At 35.4% G+C, this 19,360-nt stretch overlaps 2 protein-coding genes and 1 long non-coding RNA gene across 4 annotated transcripts; all 3 read left to right on the forward strand.

Annotated features, from left to right (window-relative positions):
* The first annotated feature begins 6,496 nt into the window (after positions 1 to 6,496).
* On the forward strand, positions 6,497 to 8,185 carry LOC122295593 (TMV resistance protein N-like). Its single transcript, XM_043104670.1, has 2 exons — positions 6,497 to 7,173; positions 7,645 to 8,185. Exons 1-2 carry the CDS (start codon positions 6,665 to 6,667, stop codon positions 8,168 to 8,170), a joined length of 1,035 nt encoding a protein of 344 aa, XP_042960604.1. The 5' UTR covers positions 6,497 to 6,664; the 3' UTR covers positions 8,171 to 8,185.
* LOC122295592 (disease resistance protein Roq1-like) lies at positions 8,176 to 11,076 on the forward strand. 2 transcript variants are annotated; one of them, XM_043104669.1, is made up of 4 exons: positions 8,176 to 8,745; positions 8,892 to 9,173; positions 9,244 to 10,170; positions 10,282 to 11,076. In XM_043104669.1, the coding sequence occupies exons 1-4, from the start codon at positions 8,200 to 8,202 to the stop codon at positions 10,318 to 10,320; spliced, it is 1,794 nt and encodes a 597-aa protein (XP_042960603.1). In that variant the 5' UTR covers positions 8,176 to 8,199; the 3' UTR covers positions 10,321 to 11,076. The 2 variants fall into 2 exon arrangements, with proteins under 2 accessions (XP_042960603.1, XP_042960602.1); XM_043104668.1 differs by having other exon boundaries at positions 9,244 to 11,076.
* Positions 11,077 to 13,226: 2,150 nt separating this feature from the next.
* On the forward strand, positions 13,227 to 15,527 carry LOC122295871. Its single transcript, XR_006238302.1, has 3 exons — positions 13,227 to 13,420; positions 13,542 to 13,642; positions 14,999 to 15,527. It is a non-coding gene; the product is annotated as an uncharacterized LOC122295871 (long non-coding RNA).
* Positions 15,528 to 19,360: the final 3,833 nt, after the last annotated feature.

A 19,360-nucleotide genomic window follows, 5' to 3' on the forward strand; every position in this document is an offset into this window, starting at 1 on the left:
TTAGTCTATTAGTACTACTAACTATACTAGTGCTAATAACTATACTAGTACTAATACTATAACTAATAACTATATGTAATGATAGTAATACTATATGTAATACTATATTAAATAATAGTAATACTCTATATAGTTATAGTGATTTAATACTAACATATTACATATTAAGCTAATTATACTAATACTATTATAAATTTACAAATATATGATATATTATAATTTATACTATAACTTTTATAATATGTTAATACATTAATATATATACTGGTACTATATATATTTTTTTGATCGGTTATACTAGTACTATATATTATAGTTAATAGTTATACATTAAAGACTATAGTAATACATTGATACTAAATATATAGTTATGACTTATAATGATTTAGTTATTATGAATTTATGATTAGTATAATTATATAATTGTATTAGCATTAGGCTATTAGTAATTCAATTTGGATATATTATATTAGTAATATTAGTTATGTTGAATCAGTTAGTTAGTATAACTATATTCTACATTATTAGTATTAATATAAATATTAGTATTAGTTATAACTATATAGCCTATATTAGAATTGAGTCTTAGACTATATAATAGACTAATAGTATTAGTACAACTATATAAGTATATTGTATAGCTATATATCAGTTTTAATTATAGTGATTAGTATAACTATATAATAGTAGACTATTAGTATAACTATATATTAGTATTAGTTATACTTTTATGGTGATTTAGTATATTATAATTTAGTATATTATATTTATACTATAACTCTTATAATATATTAATATATATTAGTACTATATATTATAGTTATATATTAAATAATATAATAATACATTCATATACTAAATATATATAGTTATATTTCTAGTGATTTAGTTATTAACTTATTATGATTAGTATAACTATATAAATTATAATAGTATTAGACAATTAATATAGCTATGTATTAATAATATTAGTTATGGTGAATTAGTGCTTTAGTATAACTATATAATTATTAACTATAATGATTTATATATATTAATTAAATATAAGTATAGTGATAATTAAATTATATTAATTAAAGTGATAAATATACTATATAGCTATACATAGCATTAATTATAGTGATTAGTATAACTATATAAATTATATAATAGTATATTAGTATTAATAGTAGACTATTAGTATAGGTCACTATTGCTATTGTTGAAGTATTAGTTATAGTGATTTAGTATAACTATATTAGTATAAGTATAATTATATTCTATATTAGACTATTAATATTTTTTTATACCATATATAATTATATAATTAATTATATACAACTATTATATAAATATATATATATTTTTTTAATTTTCTATTCGGTCCGGTCCGGTTCGGGGTGAAAACCCCCCTGACCGGACCGATCTCAATTCGGTCCGGACCGAACCGAACTGATCTCAATTCGGTCCGGTCCGGTTGGTTTATCCAATTCGGACCGTCCGATTCTCAGCCCTACACACACCCAAAAATTCATTTTACACATGAAAACCTAGTTTCTATTTTCAACACTTGAACATGCATGTAATATGCGAAAACCTAAAATAAACATGCATCCGACCCCCGAACTTCTCGGACTCAGTCCGGCACAATAAACTAATGTCACAAAATAATTATTAAAGCAAAAATATATTTAAATCTCAAAATTATTTGAAAAATACTTACCACGCTTTTAAAGATAATAATTTTGAAACATCAAATACCTGATTAATTCCAAAAACTAGTTTGAAAATAACTCACTAAAAATTTACAATTTTTTTGACTAAAATAGTTTTCGAAAACAATATGATTTTGAGTAATATTTTTTAGAAACAGAAGGATTTTACTGAAATAAAATAAAAGATGATGGCTGGAAGCTGGAAAATGTGAGACTCACTTCTGAAACACAACCCACCAAGAAAGAAAATGAGATTCACGGACTTAGGCCAACAACAGGGGGGCACGGCAAGAACCCAAAAATCAAGCAAACCCAATATGATGCTCACGGCTTGGGTGAAAACAGGGGCACTAAAAGCACTAGAATTTGAAGAAGGAAGAGTGGAGATGAAGATAAAATGAGAACAAAGAAAACTAGAGTATGGGCGCACGGTAATTCGGCCAAGAACAGAGCACAAATTCTGCAGCTACAATAAGGCACGGCAAAGGCAAAACATAGCAAGGAAAAGCTCCAAACAAAGTGAAAATGCAAAGGAATAATCACAACCACGAACCCACGGAAATACTAGAGGAAAATGGAGGAAAACCAAGCATGAAAATGGGGTCCAAAAACAGAGCAAAGTTCACGGTTTTGGGAAAGAAAACAGGGCACGAAAATGGCCAAAACCAAGCAAGGGTTGGGGGAAAAATGGTGGTGGCGCGATATACGGTGGAAGAAGTTGCAACCAAGGCTGCGGGGTGAGGCTGGGCTGGCTGTGGAGGACGGCGCTGCAACTCGAAAAACAGAGAGGGAGGGCCTTGGATTCAGCTGTAGGAAGAGGGAAAACAAATGAAGAAAAGAGATGAAAGAAGAAAAGAAATAGAAGAAGGAAGAAGGGAGGTGAAAGCTGCACCACAATGGAAGAAGAAGAAGCAGAAAATTTCCCATGAAAGAGAAGAAGAGGTTGACGCATCAGAGGGAAGGAGGTGAAATAATGCCCCAAGGGCTGAAGCCAAAACGCATAGCATAGAGAGAGAGAGGCTGGCTGGAATACAAAAGGGGCTGGGCTTCAAGGGCTAGACGGGCTGGGCCCAAAATAGAATATAAAACCCACTAAAAATGAGACCACCTAAAAATAAAGAATCCAACAAAAGAAAAATACACAATAAAATAAATTAAAGATAAATAAAAACACTATAACTCAATTAATATAATAAAATAATTAAAATATAATAATAAAATAATTTAAGCTAGAGAGTAATTTAAATGCGAAATAATTATTAACAAAAAGAAAGCACATTATTTGAATCTCAAAACTTAAAATCATAAAATAATACAATGAAAAATACGTTTAATTTAAAATAAGAGAACCATTAATTATAATAATTTAAATAATTATTCAGTAAAAATACATGTAAATACAAGATATCACACTAGGGTTTTGATGAGAGAGAGGGAGCCAGTTGTGTTTTTAATCCTCAACCTAAAACGACATCATTAGGATACTAAATTAGCTTTTTTAAACCGAAACTGGGTACTGGATATTAAACCCAGAACTCGGGTTCTATAACCACACTCCGCACTGGTAAGGCCATATTGGATGTTCTGGCTTTTGGCTCATGACAACCCGTTTCGGAGGTTTAAGATCGAATTGAAAAAAAAAACCTGACATAAATAAACAGTCTTACTTATAAATACAAAATATATTATTAAGGCGTGTTTTGTAAGCTCCAATCACACCGAATGTCTAAAAAAGAATAAGATTTCGTTTGTTTTCATAAATGAAATTAAATGAGTTAAGATAAAAGTTAAAAATTAAATAAAATATTATTAGAATATATTTTTTAATATTATTTTTATTTTAAAATTTGAAAAAATTGGATTGTTTATTTCATTTTATTTTATATGAAAAATTTAAAAAATTATAATGATGAAAAAAGATAAAATAAAATGAGATGAAAAATTTTATAAAAGAGTGGTGCTCCAGACCGGTCGGGTATGAATTTTACTTTTGGAAGTAATAGGCCACCTAGCAAGACATGTTGGGTTTTTCTGTAGACGAGGTTTATGAGCTGAGAGCGGAGAGTGCGTGGCCTTTGGGGTCTGGTTGATAAAAGTTCGGTGATTTGAAAATTTCTTCAAGTTATGAAACTCGAGTTTGGCCTAAGATTGGAAATTAATAGCTGAAGTTGGAGTAAAATTTAACTTTTGAGTGAGAATTAAGTAGATTTTGTGAATTCATGAATCAGATGGTAGTAGACTTGTCTTCTATCTACATCTTGAGTGCAGATGGGGAACGAGAGGGAGAGAAAAAAGGAGAGAGAGAGGTTTCGGGTGTATGCAGTCCATTTCAATTCTTTTCTAAATGCTTTGGTGGCATTTGTTGATTGGTCAGTGTGAAATTAATCTTCACACCCGACAGGCTTCAAGTTTTTTTTTTTTTTTTTTTTTTTTTTTCTTTTTTCTTTATATAAAAATAAACGATTCCTAAAAAGAAGTGGTATGCGTCGGGGAAGGGGACAAGTGCATGGGACACGTAGCAACTTCCATTATTAAATTATTAATACAAGACGACAGAGACTTCATTATACTTTCTCGAGAAAGAAAAGTAAGTTGGCAAGTTGCGAAGAAATTGCTGACAGGTTCTCACCCCGGGAGTTGCTGAGAAGGATAATGATACACCACCCACTGCTTTACAACTTCTTCACCCCTCACGTTTTTTTATTTATTATATCTTTTTATCAAAAGTGAATAGGCTCTGGGTTCAAATTATTTCACAAATAACTTCGTGTACTATCCCGTGTTCTCCCCTGGGTTCCCTCCCCCGCGTCGTCTCTCTGTCATCTCCGCCCACCACCACCGTTTGGTGCCATCTCAGGTGAGTCTCTCTTCTTCCCTCTGTCCTCTGCTCCCACCCAGATTCTCTCTCTCTCTCTCTCTCTCTCTCTCTCTCTCTCTCTCTACATTTTGAGCGAAAATGGTTAGGTGTACAGTTACAGCTACTGTTGTCGACATCATCTCGACTCCAACATTGCCATATACAGACTCCATGAGCCTCTGGTAAGCATTGCCATATACAGACTCCAGCATTACGTGTACAGATTTTGTTCCCATTCCTGGTTCCACGGTTTCCAATTCTCTTCTCCATGGCAAGTCATTCACTCACCTACTAAACAACCCAAAGTCAAGCTCTCTTCCATGACCCAATGAGCTTCTAAGGGAACAATCGTCCAAAACAACGAACAAACATCCTAAAAAAATTTACAAGTTGCAAAAACAGCCCCATAAGAGCAGGTTATACCTTTACCAACCACAAGAGAAGAGGAACAACGTAGAAATATGCGAACTAACTGTAAATAGTCAAAAAGTATGTAAATTAACAACTACCCATTATTCGAAAGCCAGCAAAATTCACAAAGCAGCCAAAAAACGACAATAACTAATACCTATTGAAGATTCAAGAGCCAAAAATTCGAGATTGCGTTATCATTGCAACACTTGAAAGTTGAAAGTTAGAAAACACTTACGAAGAGAGAAAATCCAAACTATTATGAGCGTCTGAACTTTCCTACATGATGGTGATACAATTTATTGCTGGAAATGAAAGGTGGGACTTTTAAATCTCATCTTATGACATTGTGTTATCTTGCACATGGATAGAAATTTTCAGATGAGATTGCTCAATCGGCTTCGGATTGGCTTGATCTGGAGTCAGCCAAACCACTTTGAATCTGCCTGCGTGCACTTCGTTTGTGGACCGAGAACCATGGGTTTCAACATGGGTAGATTAATTTAGGGATTTTTGCACAAGTGGAGTTAGTGCACATCAAGTGTATGAGGGAGAGAGAGGCAGCATTGTGGCGTTTACCTTGGGGGGTGTCTCAAGCGGCGGTTGGAGTTCAGACGACGATGGAGGCGGCTGTTACGTAAAAGTTAATTTTGCAAAGAGAGAGAGAGAGTCGAGGTGAGAGGCAAAGGAGAGAGAGGCACTTGAGACGGTGATGCCAAACAGTGGTGGTGGGTAGAGACGATATGGGAGGGGGGGGGGGGAGGGGGAGAACGCGGTGGGGGCTTCTGATTTTTGAATGGCATAGCAGACGACATTCGGCGCTTTTGGTTTTCTGTTTGTGTTTTTAAAAGAAAAAAAAAGTCACGTGAGAGAGGTAAACAAGTTGTAAAGCAGTGGGTAGGGTATCATTATCCTTGTTAAAAACAGTTTCTTTTTAAAAAATATAAAAAATAAAAAAGCTCTCACGCGAGAGGTAAACAAGTTGTAATAGAGTTGGCAGACTATCATTATCCAAAAAAAAAAGGAAAAAGCATATCGTGATGGTGTGGGACATCAATGGATGCAATAATTATGGTCTTGACGAATACAGTCCTGACCCCAATCATGGTGTACAGCTTGCAGGGTACTCTATATATATATATATATATGCTGAAATTAAAATTAAAGAAACAATTAAAAAGTTGGATTGCAAGTTTTTTTTTTTTTCAGAAATGATAAAATAACAGCCACTTAATTAACAAGTTTTACACAATTTATTCATAAATATTAATACTTTTAATTTTAAGAATAATATTACTTTACCATGTAGGAGTATTAATGCGCAGTTGTCAATACTGTACCACTGTTAGTTAGTGGTTTTTTTTTTTTTTTTTTTTAAATTTTCCCAGAACTCATGAGAGCATTGTGTGAAAATGGCTTCTCTTAAAGCTTGAAGAAGTTGCAAGGAAATTGCCAAGAAGTTACTGAAGGTCTTTCTTTTAATAATTTAACACGGTATTGACTCAATGACTTCACTTTAGTCTCATCCTTAAGGAAGTTGCCATGAAGATACCATTGACTGATAGGTATGGTGTGTGAAAGCGGCATGGTCAGCCTGGAGTTGTCCTTTTAAAGGAGATGCGACGATTTCCAACTCTCTACATCCAGTAAGTAGAGTGATCATCAGGCATCACATGTACACATACAGTGACTAATTTCTTCCATGGCCTCATCTACATTCTCTTCTAGTTCATCCTCTTCTTCAAACATCTCTCCATGGCGGTACGATGTGTTCTTGAGCTTTAGAGGAGAAGACACCCGTGATACTTTTACTGCCCATCTCTACCGTGCTTTGACTCAAAAGGGAATCTCCACCTACTTAGATGAAGATGAGCTTAGACGAGGTGATGAAATTTCACCTGCACTTTTCCAAGCTATAAAAGGTTCAAGAATTTTCATCATTGTACTCTCAAAAAATTATGCATCATCAACATGGTGCTTGGAGGAGCTATTGAAGATTCTTGATCAATGTAAAAAATCAATGCAACAAAGGGCTCTACCTGTGTTTTACCATGTAGATCCATCGAATGTACGCCATCAAAGAAAGAGTTTTGAGAAAGCATTGGCTAAACATGCTGAGAAATTGAATGTAGACATAAAGAAGTTGCAGCTGTGGAAGGCAGCCCTTCGAGAAGTTGCCAATTTGTCCGGATACCATCTGATCAGAAATGGGTATTTCTAACTGCTTAATTAATTTGTGCTGTTCATTAATTCATGATTTCCACTCATTCTATCATATGTATAAATCACTAGCTAGTCCGCATCTTGTATATATATGGTTTTAATATGGAACTAAAACATTAATTTCTTTATAAGTTTATTGGAAATTAAAGCTGAATAAATTGAACTAATCACAACCTGAATGAAACTATATAAAAATCTAAGTTTTTGTTTGGCCTTCTAATGATCGCCAACTAAAGTACATGCAGAGATCGGTCAACGTACTCGTACGCACTGCTCATGTTCCTTGTCTTTCTTATTTTAGTTTATTTTCAGGTTGTTGGAAAAAATTTATTTAGATTATTTTTTGTATTCATTAATTAATCCTTTTACTTTATATTATGTTGCTTATATTGCATGTGAGGAGTACAAGTCATTAATTGTTTTTTTTTTTCTTTTATATATGTGTCCACACAAACTCAGGAATGAATCAAAATTCATTGAAAAAATCGTTCAAGATGTCTCAAGAATGGCAAATGATCATTTATATTTACATGTTGCCGAGCATCCCGTTGGATTAAACCCTCATGTAGAATATGTCAAATTGCAATTAAGGGTTGGAACGAAAGACATACGAATGATGGGAATTTTTGGAGTTGGGGGAATTGGTAAGACAACTCTAGCCAAAGGAATTTATAACTTGATTGCTTTTGAATTTGAAGCTAGTTGTTTTCTTCCAATTTATAGCGACACTTGGAATCAAGTCAATCGTTTGGTGCAACTACAAAACACACTTCTTTCTAAGATTTTAGGAGACAGTAGAAATTTGAAGGTTGACAATATTGATAAGGGAAAATATATGATAGAGCGTAGGCTTCACTCTAAGAGAGTTCTTCTAATTCTTGATGGTGTAGACCACTTGGATCAATTAAAAACGTTAGTAGGAGCTCATGATTGGTTTGGTGAAGGAAGTAGAATCATCATCACAACAAGAGATCACACTTGTTGACTACTCATGGAGTTGATTCAACATATAAGATGACGGGATTGAATCAAAAGGATGCTTTTCAACTATTTTGTTGGCATGCTTTTAGAAGTGAGAAACCGGTTGACGGTTATAGAGAGTTTGTAGAACAGATCATAAATTATGCTGGGAGCCTTCCACTAGTTTTAACGGTGCTTGGTTCGGATTTATATGGCAGAACTAAAGAAGAGTGGGTAAGTGCATTGGATCAATACAGGAAAATCCCTCACCAAGATATTCAAAAAATACTTCAAACGAGTTATGATAGATTAAGCGAAAATGAAAAGAATGTTTTTCTTGACATTGCATGTTTTTTCAAAGGAGAATGGCTTTATAAAGTCATTGAGATGCTAGATAGTTTTGGTTTTTTCCCAAACTTTTCGATCCCAAGACTACGGGAGAAGTGTCTTATTTCGGAATTTCATGGAAAATTGCAAATGCATAACTTGTTACAAGATATGGGTAGAGAAGTTGTTCGACAAGAATCGCCCAAAAATCTAGGAGCACGTAGCAGATTATTTTTTCATGAAGATGTTCGTGAAGTACTGGAGGATGATACAGTAAGTCAGATCAAAATCTCTTTCAATTAAACATTGTTTCTTTAGCACATGTGACATATACGTATGTGTATAAATATATGAATAAATGAATAATTTATTTTTTGATTTTGTTGGCTCACTTAAACATGCATTTTCTTCCTATACAGGGAACAGATAATCTTGTTGAAGGAATTGTTATAGATTTTCCTGAAGGTGATGATATCATCCGCTTGAGTCCCAAGGCCTTCGAGAATATGAAAAGACTCAGATTTTTTAGATGCCGCAATGCACATTTTTCTGAAGAACTTAATTGTCTACCTAATTCAATAAGAGTGCTTGATTGGCCTGATTGTCCTTTAGAATCTATGCCATCTAAATTTCGTGGAGACAAACTCAAAAGTCTACACATGCCTGGTAGTCGCATCCAGGAGATACAGTTGGAATTTAAGGTACAACTATTATTATTTTCAATATTTCTTTCTTTAAACTTAGTTTGATGTTCTTTTTTTTTTTTAACAGAATCTCACGGTTATGAATTTCCGTGGTTGTAATTTCTTAACGAAATTCCTGGATATTTCAAGGTGTCCAAATTTAAAGAAAATAGATCTTAATTATTGTAAAAATCTGGTTCAAGTTCATGATTCTGTTGGATTCCTCGATAAGCTTAAGATATTGTCTCTTGATGGATGTAACAACCTAAAGAGCTTTCCAAGGGCACTGCAGTTGAGAAATTTGGAAACCCTTGTTCTTAATGATTGCTCAAGTCTTCAAAACTTTCCTGAAATCGAATGTGAGATGAAACATTTACGCAAAGTCAACTTATCGGGCACCGCAATAGAAGAATTGCCTTCATCCATTGGCTACCTCACTGGGCTTATATCTTTGTCACTAAATGACTGCGTAAACCTTAAGCGTCTACCAAGTAGCATTCATCAGTTGAGATCTCTAGGCTTTTTTACTCTCAATAAATGTCCAAATATTATAAGTTTTGGGATGGAGGAGGAGGAGGTGCTTAATGGACAACCCACGCCCTATGTAGTGTCTACAAGCTGGGAAAATAATGAAGCTTCATGGGGTGCACCTTTTGAACTTTTTTTGAGTGTTGCACACTCTGGCCAATCAATATCAAATTTCTTTGGGACATTTCATTTATTTCCCTATTTGGCAATTTTAGATCTATCAGGAAGTGATATCATAAGCATTCCTACAAGCATCAAAACATTTGTTAGATTGAGCCTTCTTTATTTGCATGATTGCAAGCAACTTCAAGAAATTAAAGAGTTTCCACCGAACCTAAGACTCGTAAAGGCTGACGGATGCATATCACTGGAAAGTTTACCAGAAATATCAAAAGAATTCAATTTTCCACTGCTACAAAGGATTGACCTAGCCAAATGCTATAAAGTGAATATGGGATATTGGATATCAAATCCTGCATGTATTGGAGTAAGTCCCTATATATATTTCTCTTTTCCTTTTATACTCGTTTTGTGTGCCTAATTGGTTTATATATATGAATATAGTTGAAATATATTTTATGATGTATTCTTCCAACAGGTTGCCAAGATATTTCCCGGAAATAAGATTCCAGATTGATTCAGCCATTGCAAGGAGTTCACTTCAAATAGTTATTGGTATGAATTTGATGTTAAAGTGGCCCCACTGTATAATTTGGATGACATCATAGGAATTGCTGTTTGTGCTATTATTCAACCCGATGCAACTTTTGAATATGCAGTTACTATTGAGAGACCATTTGCCTACGACTGTAGTGTGTTTGATTTTAAATGGGCAAGTTTTGATGAAATTGATTCAGATCATGTATGGTTAAAGTACATAACTACAGAAGATATTACACGTCTACGAGATGTGAGTGTAGATCAGGCAGATGATCATTTGAGGATTATATTTGAAAACGAGATCCCAGGTAATTCTTTAATCTTCAAACGTTGCGGAGTTCATCTGTTATACAAACAGCATAATAAACAAAATGGAAAAGATCATGAAAATGTTGATGTCCATTTGGATGCACCCATTGAAGATATTGGAAATTTAGCAAATCCAATGGATCATGGAAGTCAACTTTGTAAGAGGCGTCGTGTTGATCTTGGCGACGACGAAGATGATCACAACATTGAACCTAACTTGTACACACAACAAAGGAAGCCTACTTCAACCTTCGGCATCAAACTTCTTTTCCAATCTAAAAGTCTGCCTAGACGACGTAAAAAGGTTGACTTCAAATTTGTTTCAAGTGTAAAGTAGTTAGTTTTATTTGGCATTTTAACTTAATTAAGCTTTGTATATATGAATGAAAATATGATTATATATAGCCTGGAATTGCCAATACTATTATCTTGTGATCATTCATTCATCCATGCCAATTCCACCAGAACAAGAACTACGTCCTAACAGAACTCAAAGGCAGTTTCCAAAAACTAGAAGATCAATACTGTACAGTTTACCTCATTTGTTTTCAAAATTATCCGAATTCATCTTATCTCATTTAATTATTATAATTTTACCAAATTTTCAAACAAAATTCAATAAACATTAATTCAACATTTTCAAACTCAAAATAAAAATAATATTAAAAAATAATATTTTAACAATATTTTATTTAACTTTCATCTCATCTCATCTCATCTTAACTCCGATTATTATTGAAACCAGACAGTACGTACTTTAAAATCCCGATTAAAGTGTTTTTTGTTTCCTATGCTATAATGCCCCTGCTTGAGGTGAGACGTCAGATTTATTTTATAATAAAAATGGTTTTGAAATCTAATGTATAACATCAAAACACATCATTTTGTAAATTTATTTTTATAATATTTTTTTGTAAACCAAACATTTTTCTAAAGGAAAATTATATACATCACACTATTATTTCACTTTTATCTAACTATGTAAGATGTGATACATTTATTATTATTGGATATTTTTTATTAGTTAATTCTTTATTATTCAATAATAATAAATGTGTCATTTTACATAATGAGATAAATTTACTATAAGAAAAAAGGTTTGTTGCCGCGATTTTAGTATTGTTGGAATTAAAATAGCCGTTAGGGGTGCTACCCGCATATGCGGGGCGGGGGCACCCCTTCCCCGCACCCCGCCCCCGCATATGCGGGGGATGAAACTTTCATCCCACACCCCGCCCCCGTGAGCTGGGGGCGGGGCCCCCCGCTCCGGTGCCGGGGGGGCGGGGCGAACACCCCATCCTCCCCGCCCCCGCCCACTTTAAAAATACCATGTTTCAATGTGCTTAAAAAAATTTTGTGTTTAAAAATATTATTTTTAGACCCAAATTATTATATAATTAAATCATAAATTAAAATTTATATATATAATAATAATTTAAAAACTAATAACATAAAAATTATGTTACTAATTTTTAAATTTATTAGATTTGTTCACAAGAGAGTGAGACTTGTTCATCACAAGATTGCATATGGCATGGGCACCCTAGGCCTCCTTTATATAGAACTCTAAGGCCATACAAGAGTCTTACTTGAACAATGTGGGACTTAACAGTTGTAACTCTTGTGAACAAGTTTATCAAATTGTAATATATATTTATATATATACAATTTGTAAAATATAAATATAAAGTGCGGGGTGGGATTGACCCCTGCTCGCCCCCCGCCCCCGCTTAGTGTATTTCATGTGGGGTGAGGGACCCCGCCCCGACATGTGCGGTGCGGGAGACCCCGTTCGCCCATGCAGAGGCGGGGCAGACGGGGGCGGGGTAACGGGGGGCGGGCCCTCGCTGCCCACCCCTAATAGCTGCAATAAATCATCTTTTCTCGTGATTCAGTGCCGCCTAGGATGTTTAACATCAATCTGTGAATTTGCAGCGATTTTTATATTTTTTGCTACGGAAAAATTTATTGTAGACGTAAAACTTGTAGTTAGCCTTTTGCAGCGATTGTTTGACTTTTTGCGATGGAATATTCGTTGCAATATTAAACAATTTGTTGCGACGTGAGTGGTTATATGGAATTAGAGTTTTATCAATCGGGCGCCGAAATGCACGAAAATGCCTCCCCCGAAAATTCAATTTTCCCAGTCCATCTTTCTTCCCCCAACTTCTTCTTCTCCATTTTCATCAAGGGTTTTGCTACATACAAGCGCAGTTGCGCACTAATCTGTGTACCAATACTGATTTATTCATACTTAAAATTTAAATTAACACTGTTATCAATAAAATCTACTTTTTGACCAATCACATCACATTGGTGCACAGATTAGTGCACAATTGTGCTTGCAACTATACTTTTCCTTTCATCAAAGCTGCAAATTAACCCACCCAATTTCGAGTCGACATCATGTGAAGATACCTTGCGAAGACCACTTCCGCCCTAACCCAGCGCCACCCCGCGACTCTGTCCGTCTGTGCAGCGCCACCCCGTGACATTCCTCCATAGCGCCGCCCCTCCCCGAAGCGAGTACATATCAGTGCAGATCTTTATAAGCAGGATCTTCAAGGTCAGCTCTATGTATTCAAATCCATTGTTTTTGTGGTGTTAATTACTCTATTGGATTCCTTTTTGTTCTGTTAATTAAATCCTAACCTAGACCCTCCCTTTCCGTCCTCTTCGCACTCTTCTTTTCCTTGCCCCCTCCTCTGCTCGCACAAACGCAGGTAGACACACCCCACAAACAGAGGCAGAAACAAACGCATTTCTCGGTAGGATTTGTTTGCCAAACCCTAGGCTCTCCTGCTCCTTCTCTTATACATTTGCTTTGATGAATGTGGTTTTCGTAGATGATCACTGGATGCTATTTTTTGACATTCTTTTAATTGTTAGTTTGTCATTCGGAGTAATTTGCAATATCCTGCACTGAGTGCTTTGAGAAGACTTCCTCTGGATCCGGGAACTCCCGCATTTCTTCATCATGCTGTACAGGGGTAATTTCTTCATTCTTTCACTGATTGTTTTTAAGGTGTTGGATTTCCTGTTGCAAGGTTATGGTGGGATACTTGCAGCAGTGGCTTAGTGGGTTTTGATGGAAATAGAAGTTTTTGTTTGTGGATTTTGTTCTTTTGTGAAACTCTAGGATTTGATTTATGTTGTGATTTTCCTCCTTTCTTTTTGGGCCTTCAGAGTTGCACTAACTTTTTGGGTTATCTTTTATAAATCTTATTGGATTTTGTTCTTTGCTTTTGTAATAAATTCTTGTAACGTCCCCCCAAAAAAAGGAAAAAAATGAAGTGTTACTCATAAAAAGGAACTAATTCAATGCTTGTTCAGTAAGTAAGATAAGTTTTATTAATGATTAAAAAGGCACTATCAGCTATCCTTTGAGAATAGGGAGTATACATCAAATACACCAAACTAGAGAAAGCAAAGATATCAAGACAACACAATGCGTGTTGTCATTATCCCGGATGCCTCGATTCCCGAGTTTCCGTACGTGGGGGTCGGGGGCGTCACAGAGTATGCTTGACCATCCTCCAAACCCAAATCCTACAATCAATACCCACACCACCACAAAGATTTTCATGGTGTACAATCTTGCCCAATTTCCTATGAATGATGGTGGTCTCTCCATTACATTCAAGAACAATAAGAAAACAAATTAAGTTTGTCTGTCTTAAAAATTTTCATATAAATGATAAATAAAGATTTTCATAAGATAAATGAATGTTGCTAAATTAATACTGCTAAATGGAAGAGTCACAAATCAAAGGGGGGAAATAGTTTATACTAGCAGGCTTGTGATCTAAAAGGGAGGCTATGTTAACTCCTCAAATGGAGGGAAGATTTTCATTCTTTTCATCTGGCCAACAGCTCAAACATCATGTGACCATGTCATGACCTTTGACATGTTTGGGCATATAAATCATTAAAGAAATTATTTGATTATCTCAAAAGGTTCCTCCATTGATAGTTTTTAAAATAAAATGTTAAAGTCTATAAATCAACCCAGGAGCTGCTTTAAATCACAAACTACACAAACCACCAAGAGAAGATGACTATGCAAAATAAATATACTAAAATTGTTTTATGTCATTATATTTCCCATAAGTTTTTGCATTAGTATGAGTTCATTACAGATTTGCATGGTCACTAGCTATAGGAATTATTTTACCAACTCTTATCCTTTTTAATATATCTAACTCTATAAGTATGAATAGGGGATGAACATTATTTTTGTCCATTATTTTTCTTCCTATTTTGCTCTTGCTTTTCTTTCCAAATCTTGTTCTATTATGTTTATATTCTTGAACTCCTTGCCTTCTTTGTTGTTGTGGTCATCATAGTCAATGCCTTCCTCGTGGAGATTCTCTCTGTATTCAGCCCTTAGGATCTTTGACTAGTCCAGAATGTTCACCGAAAGCGAGAACGGGATCGTGCCGTTGATGACAGCGCGGTCGGCAGAACTGGCTCACGAAGGCTTGGGGGATGGCCTCCTCGAGAGGTGCGAGGCTGCTGGGGAGGGCATGAGGAACTCAGGTGAGTCATAGTGTTGGACTCGTCCAGTTCGAATACCTAGTCGTGAGCGATGATAGGATTGTGGTGCTCCCGATAATTGGGAAGGAAACGGTAGCTTGGACGAGCGTAGTAACTCTTATTGGCTACCATGGAAAGGTATTGGACCCTTACGCAGAGAGTTTTGACCTTCTCTCTCTCTTTGACATTGGTTGGTTTTAGGTCTAGGAAATGGGACTTCCGATCTGGTTTTATAAGAGGTTCTGAGTTCAGACAATTCTGATGAAGGAAAATACTATTTCCACAGACAATTTTTACCGAAATTGTTAACCGAAATTTTTTTAATTTTTTTTTTTTTCACTTAGTGATTAAGTAAGTGTTTTTAAATGAATATGTAATTTTTTTTAAAATGTTTAAATAGCTTAAAAAATGTGAAAGAAAAAGTAAAAAAAATAAAAAGACAGAGTTGCACTTATCGGTAAAGGATTTCGGTGGAAATCCTCTGTGTACATAGCAGGCTCCATAGCGGACAAAGATGGGTGGCATTTCGGAAAGATGGATTTGGGTCATATGTGGCACCGTTAGCACTGTTTTTAATTTCGTACCGTATCGGCCGGTATATGCCGTACGGTACGAAATTTGGCCAGCTTGGATAGAGTGCATTGTTTCATGCGTGGAAATATATTTTGGCCAGCTTTGGAAATTAAAAAATATTATGTATCTTCTATGTAAAGAGGTACTGAATTAAAAAACGTTATGAGTCTAACATGTAAAGAGATTTTGAGTTAAAATGAGTTTAGTGATTTGAAAATTGGGTGTTAATCAACTTAAAATTAGATTAAGATCAATTCACTCTAAGTTTCAAACGGGCCTTAATGAGCAGGGGGTTGAACATTGAATTGGACAGCAAGTCAAATGGAAGGTTTTAAATTTTTTGACCTTGCATGTAAGATGCATGTAAATAAGATTTTTTGCTGGCTTTGCTTTCTTGAATAAACTGTATTAAATAAACAAGGGGATAAACAATATTTTTGTCTATTATTTTTTCACTATTTTGACCCTGCTTTTCTCACCAAATCCCGTTCTCTTCTGTTTTTGCTCTTCATTTGGCGACTAAGTTTGTTGTCTTTTTACATTAGTAAAGTTTATCCATTTTGTACTTATTTAATCTCTACTTTCTAGAAACATTTTCCTTCATCTTTCTCGTCTACTCTACTCATCTATACTATTCCTCACTTTTCACACAAACTTCTCGGCGGCTTTGATCAAAATGATTGTCGTATATACATTAAATTAATTTAAATTAAAACAAATTTAAAAACGCTATCAATTTAAATTAACATTTATGGCTATCAATGGTTGAGATTAGAAAAGGCTAGTGAGTGCGGTGACTCAAATAAAGGCTTGAAAGTTGAAACTTAAGCATCAACAATGTGTTGTATCACCTAAATTATGAGGTAATAAGCATTAGGATCTAAGAGTATTGTAGAATAGTTTCTGGTGGATTGGAGATCTGAGCTACATGGCCTACCTTAAAACCTTAGATGTGATGTGCTAATTAGAAGTACTATCTTTGACCTTAATGGAAGAACCTATGGGAGTAGAGGTAGAGATTGTTGACTCCATAGGCCCTTTCGGATTAGTTATAGTCATGTGGAGCAAATTTTGAGGATGAAATTTTGTTTAGGAGGAGGATGTGAAGCCCAGCCCGTGTGAGGCCCAAGCTTGTTTTGAAAGTGGTTTTTCCTTATGAAAGGGTGTGATCGTGTGTGCAGTTGGCCTAGTTGAAGAAAAGCAAAACCCAGCCCCTTTACAAAATGACACCGTCTTACTCACGGGTGAAAAACCCAAAAATTTATTTTTTTTCCTCCCTTCTTTCCCTAGCACCTCAACCAATGTTTTGAATACCGTATTGGATATCATACTGGTCAAGGTACTGGAATGAAATATTTCGATACGGGTACCGTTTCAGAATAGTCGATATATGAATAAATTATATATAAATACATATATATAAATTATAAATAGCTTGGTCTGAATTAGAGGTAAAAAAATGAGCTTGTAGTTTGAAGAAATGAAAAAAAAAGTGAAGGCCGAAATACTGGCCAGTATTTGGACCGGTACAAAACAAGTACAATTTTTGTACCAGACTAGTAGCCAGTACGGCATATTCAGGCCGTACCGGCCAGTACGGTACGAAATTTAAAACACTGACCTCAACTCCCTCTCCTCGTTTTGAAATTTCATCTCTCTCTCTCTCTGCAACTCGTGTGTATTGCCGTCAATGTTGCCACCTTGTCGTCGTTGAGGGTTTGTTGAGGAGCAACCCCTCTTCCCCATCTGTCACCAACACTCCTTTCACTGCGATCCACATCTCTCCCCTTTGTCAACACGAGAAGCTTTGGCCGTGGAAGCTACTTGCCGCCGTTGCATGCCAACTGTCATAGCCCAAGCTGGAACCTCGTCTCTCACGGCACCTCATGAAGTCTCGGTAGCCTGCCTCGCATCAGATCACAAAGATGTGCCGGCCAAATCTCACCTTCCGAAGGTCTTGTCGCCGTCGAGCTAAACCCAGCTTCCACCCTTCGAAAACCTATCACCAAGCCCTTTTCTCCCTCTCAATCTCGTCCTCAACCCCTGGATCTCTCATTCGCCCCTCTTTGATTTCCATCCCGTGCGGCTTAGGGGATTTTTTTCTAGGGTTCTGCTGCATGTCGTCATGATCCACCACCCTCTAGAGCTCACTAGAGGTCGCTCTCTCACCCTCTCACCCTTTCCACTTCTACTCGGCCTCTTCCCCTCTCAAATCCACCCAACTCGATCCTAGATCCTCCTCTAATGTTCTGTGATGTCGCCTACCACCACCCTCCGTTGCGAGGTTCCCTTCGTCCACCCTCTATTTTCATCAGATCTGCCAACCACTACATTCCCAACTGAAGAGTCCCACGTGCTTCCTGGATCTGTCGTTGTCCATTATGGGTTGCCATTGCTGCCGCTGTGTTGCACCACTCCTAGCACTACCATAGTAAGCTGTGTGCCACTCTGTTATGTATTAATTTTTAGGCATCTTCAGATATAACTGATTGTTTTTCCATCTTATAGCAACATGCACGCATGGGATACTTAGACAGCGAAGTCAATCATCCAAAATTTGCCTTTTGCGTTGTAAGTAAATTCCTGGATTGACTCTTGAAAATACTAACAAATAATAAGTTATTACCTGATTGTTGGTGCAGTCTAGTTATGATTGGTAAAGTGGTCAAGGCCCTGTGGAGTGTTGGGATAATAGCTGTAGTTTGTGGTGTATTGTTAGCCGAGTTCTGGGTGAAGTGTTGAGAATCTGGTGTAGTTGTGAAATTTTGAAACTGTGAACTGTGTACTACGTTGTGTTGTATGCTGAACTATGTTGTGCCATGCAATCCAATATATGCATGTTGCATATTTTGCATTGTATTTATTGCATGTCATTAAATCATATTTATTATGCTCTGTTATGTGTTTTTGCTGTAAACTTGGAAAATCGTGTTTTGATGTCAAAAGTTTAAAAACGTGTTTTGTGAGTGAGTGCGTATCATGACTCTAGGCCGAGACGAGACATTATCTTGGTGGAGCTCATTTTCATTAAGAAAATTGTTAGATTTATAAAAATAATTTATAAAAATAAACATATAATAGACTGATAAAACTTGATGTGAATTGTTAAATTTATTTTATAATAAAAATAATTTTAAAATCTAACATATTATATTAAGTCACACCAATTTATAAATTTATTTTTATAAAAAAAATTTAGACTAAATATTTATATTTTTTTAACATTTGAGTCAGTCAAAGAGAAGATTCGTTCACAACTCTAAGAAGGGCTTTGACTTAAATCCTATTTTTAATATATTAAAAATATTTTATATATATGTTGGCCTAAATGAGGGGAGTGTTAATAAACTATCCATTTGCAAGTTGATAGTTATTAACACACCTAGCTAGCTAGCATACCATAAATATAAAAGAATTATTGTTTAAAATTAAATTATTTTAATAACTGATCAAAACAAGCCACGTGCGGAAGGTAATTCTTCAATTTGCTGTAATAGAATCAAGAGATGATTAAGGAGAAGAAACGCCAAAGTTATCAGATCCTACCGGCCAACGATTTCTTATTATACGTACCCTTTTCTTTAAGGTTTAAAAAGCAT

The sequence above is a fragment of the Carya illinoinensis genome, chromosome 15 (assembly GCF_018687715.1).
Source record: "Carya illinoinensis cultivar Pawnee chromosome 15, C.illinoinensisPawnee_v1, whole genome shotgun sequence".
In the NCBI taxonomy this organism is placed as follows: domain Eukaryota; kingdom Viridiplantae; phylum Streptophyta; class Magnoliopsida; order Fagales; family Juglandaceae; genus Carya; species Carya illinoinensis.

What these genes read in the sequence shown, in the direction of transcription:
- LOC122295593 (XM_043104670.1), top strand. Translation starts at nt 6,665, where the DNA reads ATGGCCTCATCTACATTCTCTTCTAGTTCATCCTCTTCTTCAAACATC. An exon ending in TACCATCTGATCAGAAATGG is followed by an intron (nt 7,174 to 7,644) that starts GTATTTCTAACT and finishes ACACAAACTCAG; the next exon opens with GAATGAATCAAAATTCATTG.
- LOC122295592 (XM_043104668.1), top strand. Translation starts at nt 8,200, where the DNA reads ATGACGGGATTGAATCAAAAGGATGCTTTTCAACTATTTTGTTGGCAT. An exon ending in AAGTACTGGAGGATGATACA is followed by an intron (nt 8,746 to 8,891) that starts GTAAGTCAGATC and finishes CTTCCTATACAG; the next exon opens with GGAACAGATAATCTTGTTGA. An exon ending in AGATACAGTTGGAATTTAAG is followed by an intron (nt 9,174 to 9,243) that starts GTACAACTATTA and finishes TTTTTTTAACAG; the next exon opens with AATCTCACGGTTATGAATTT.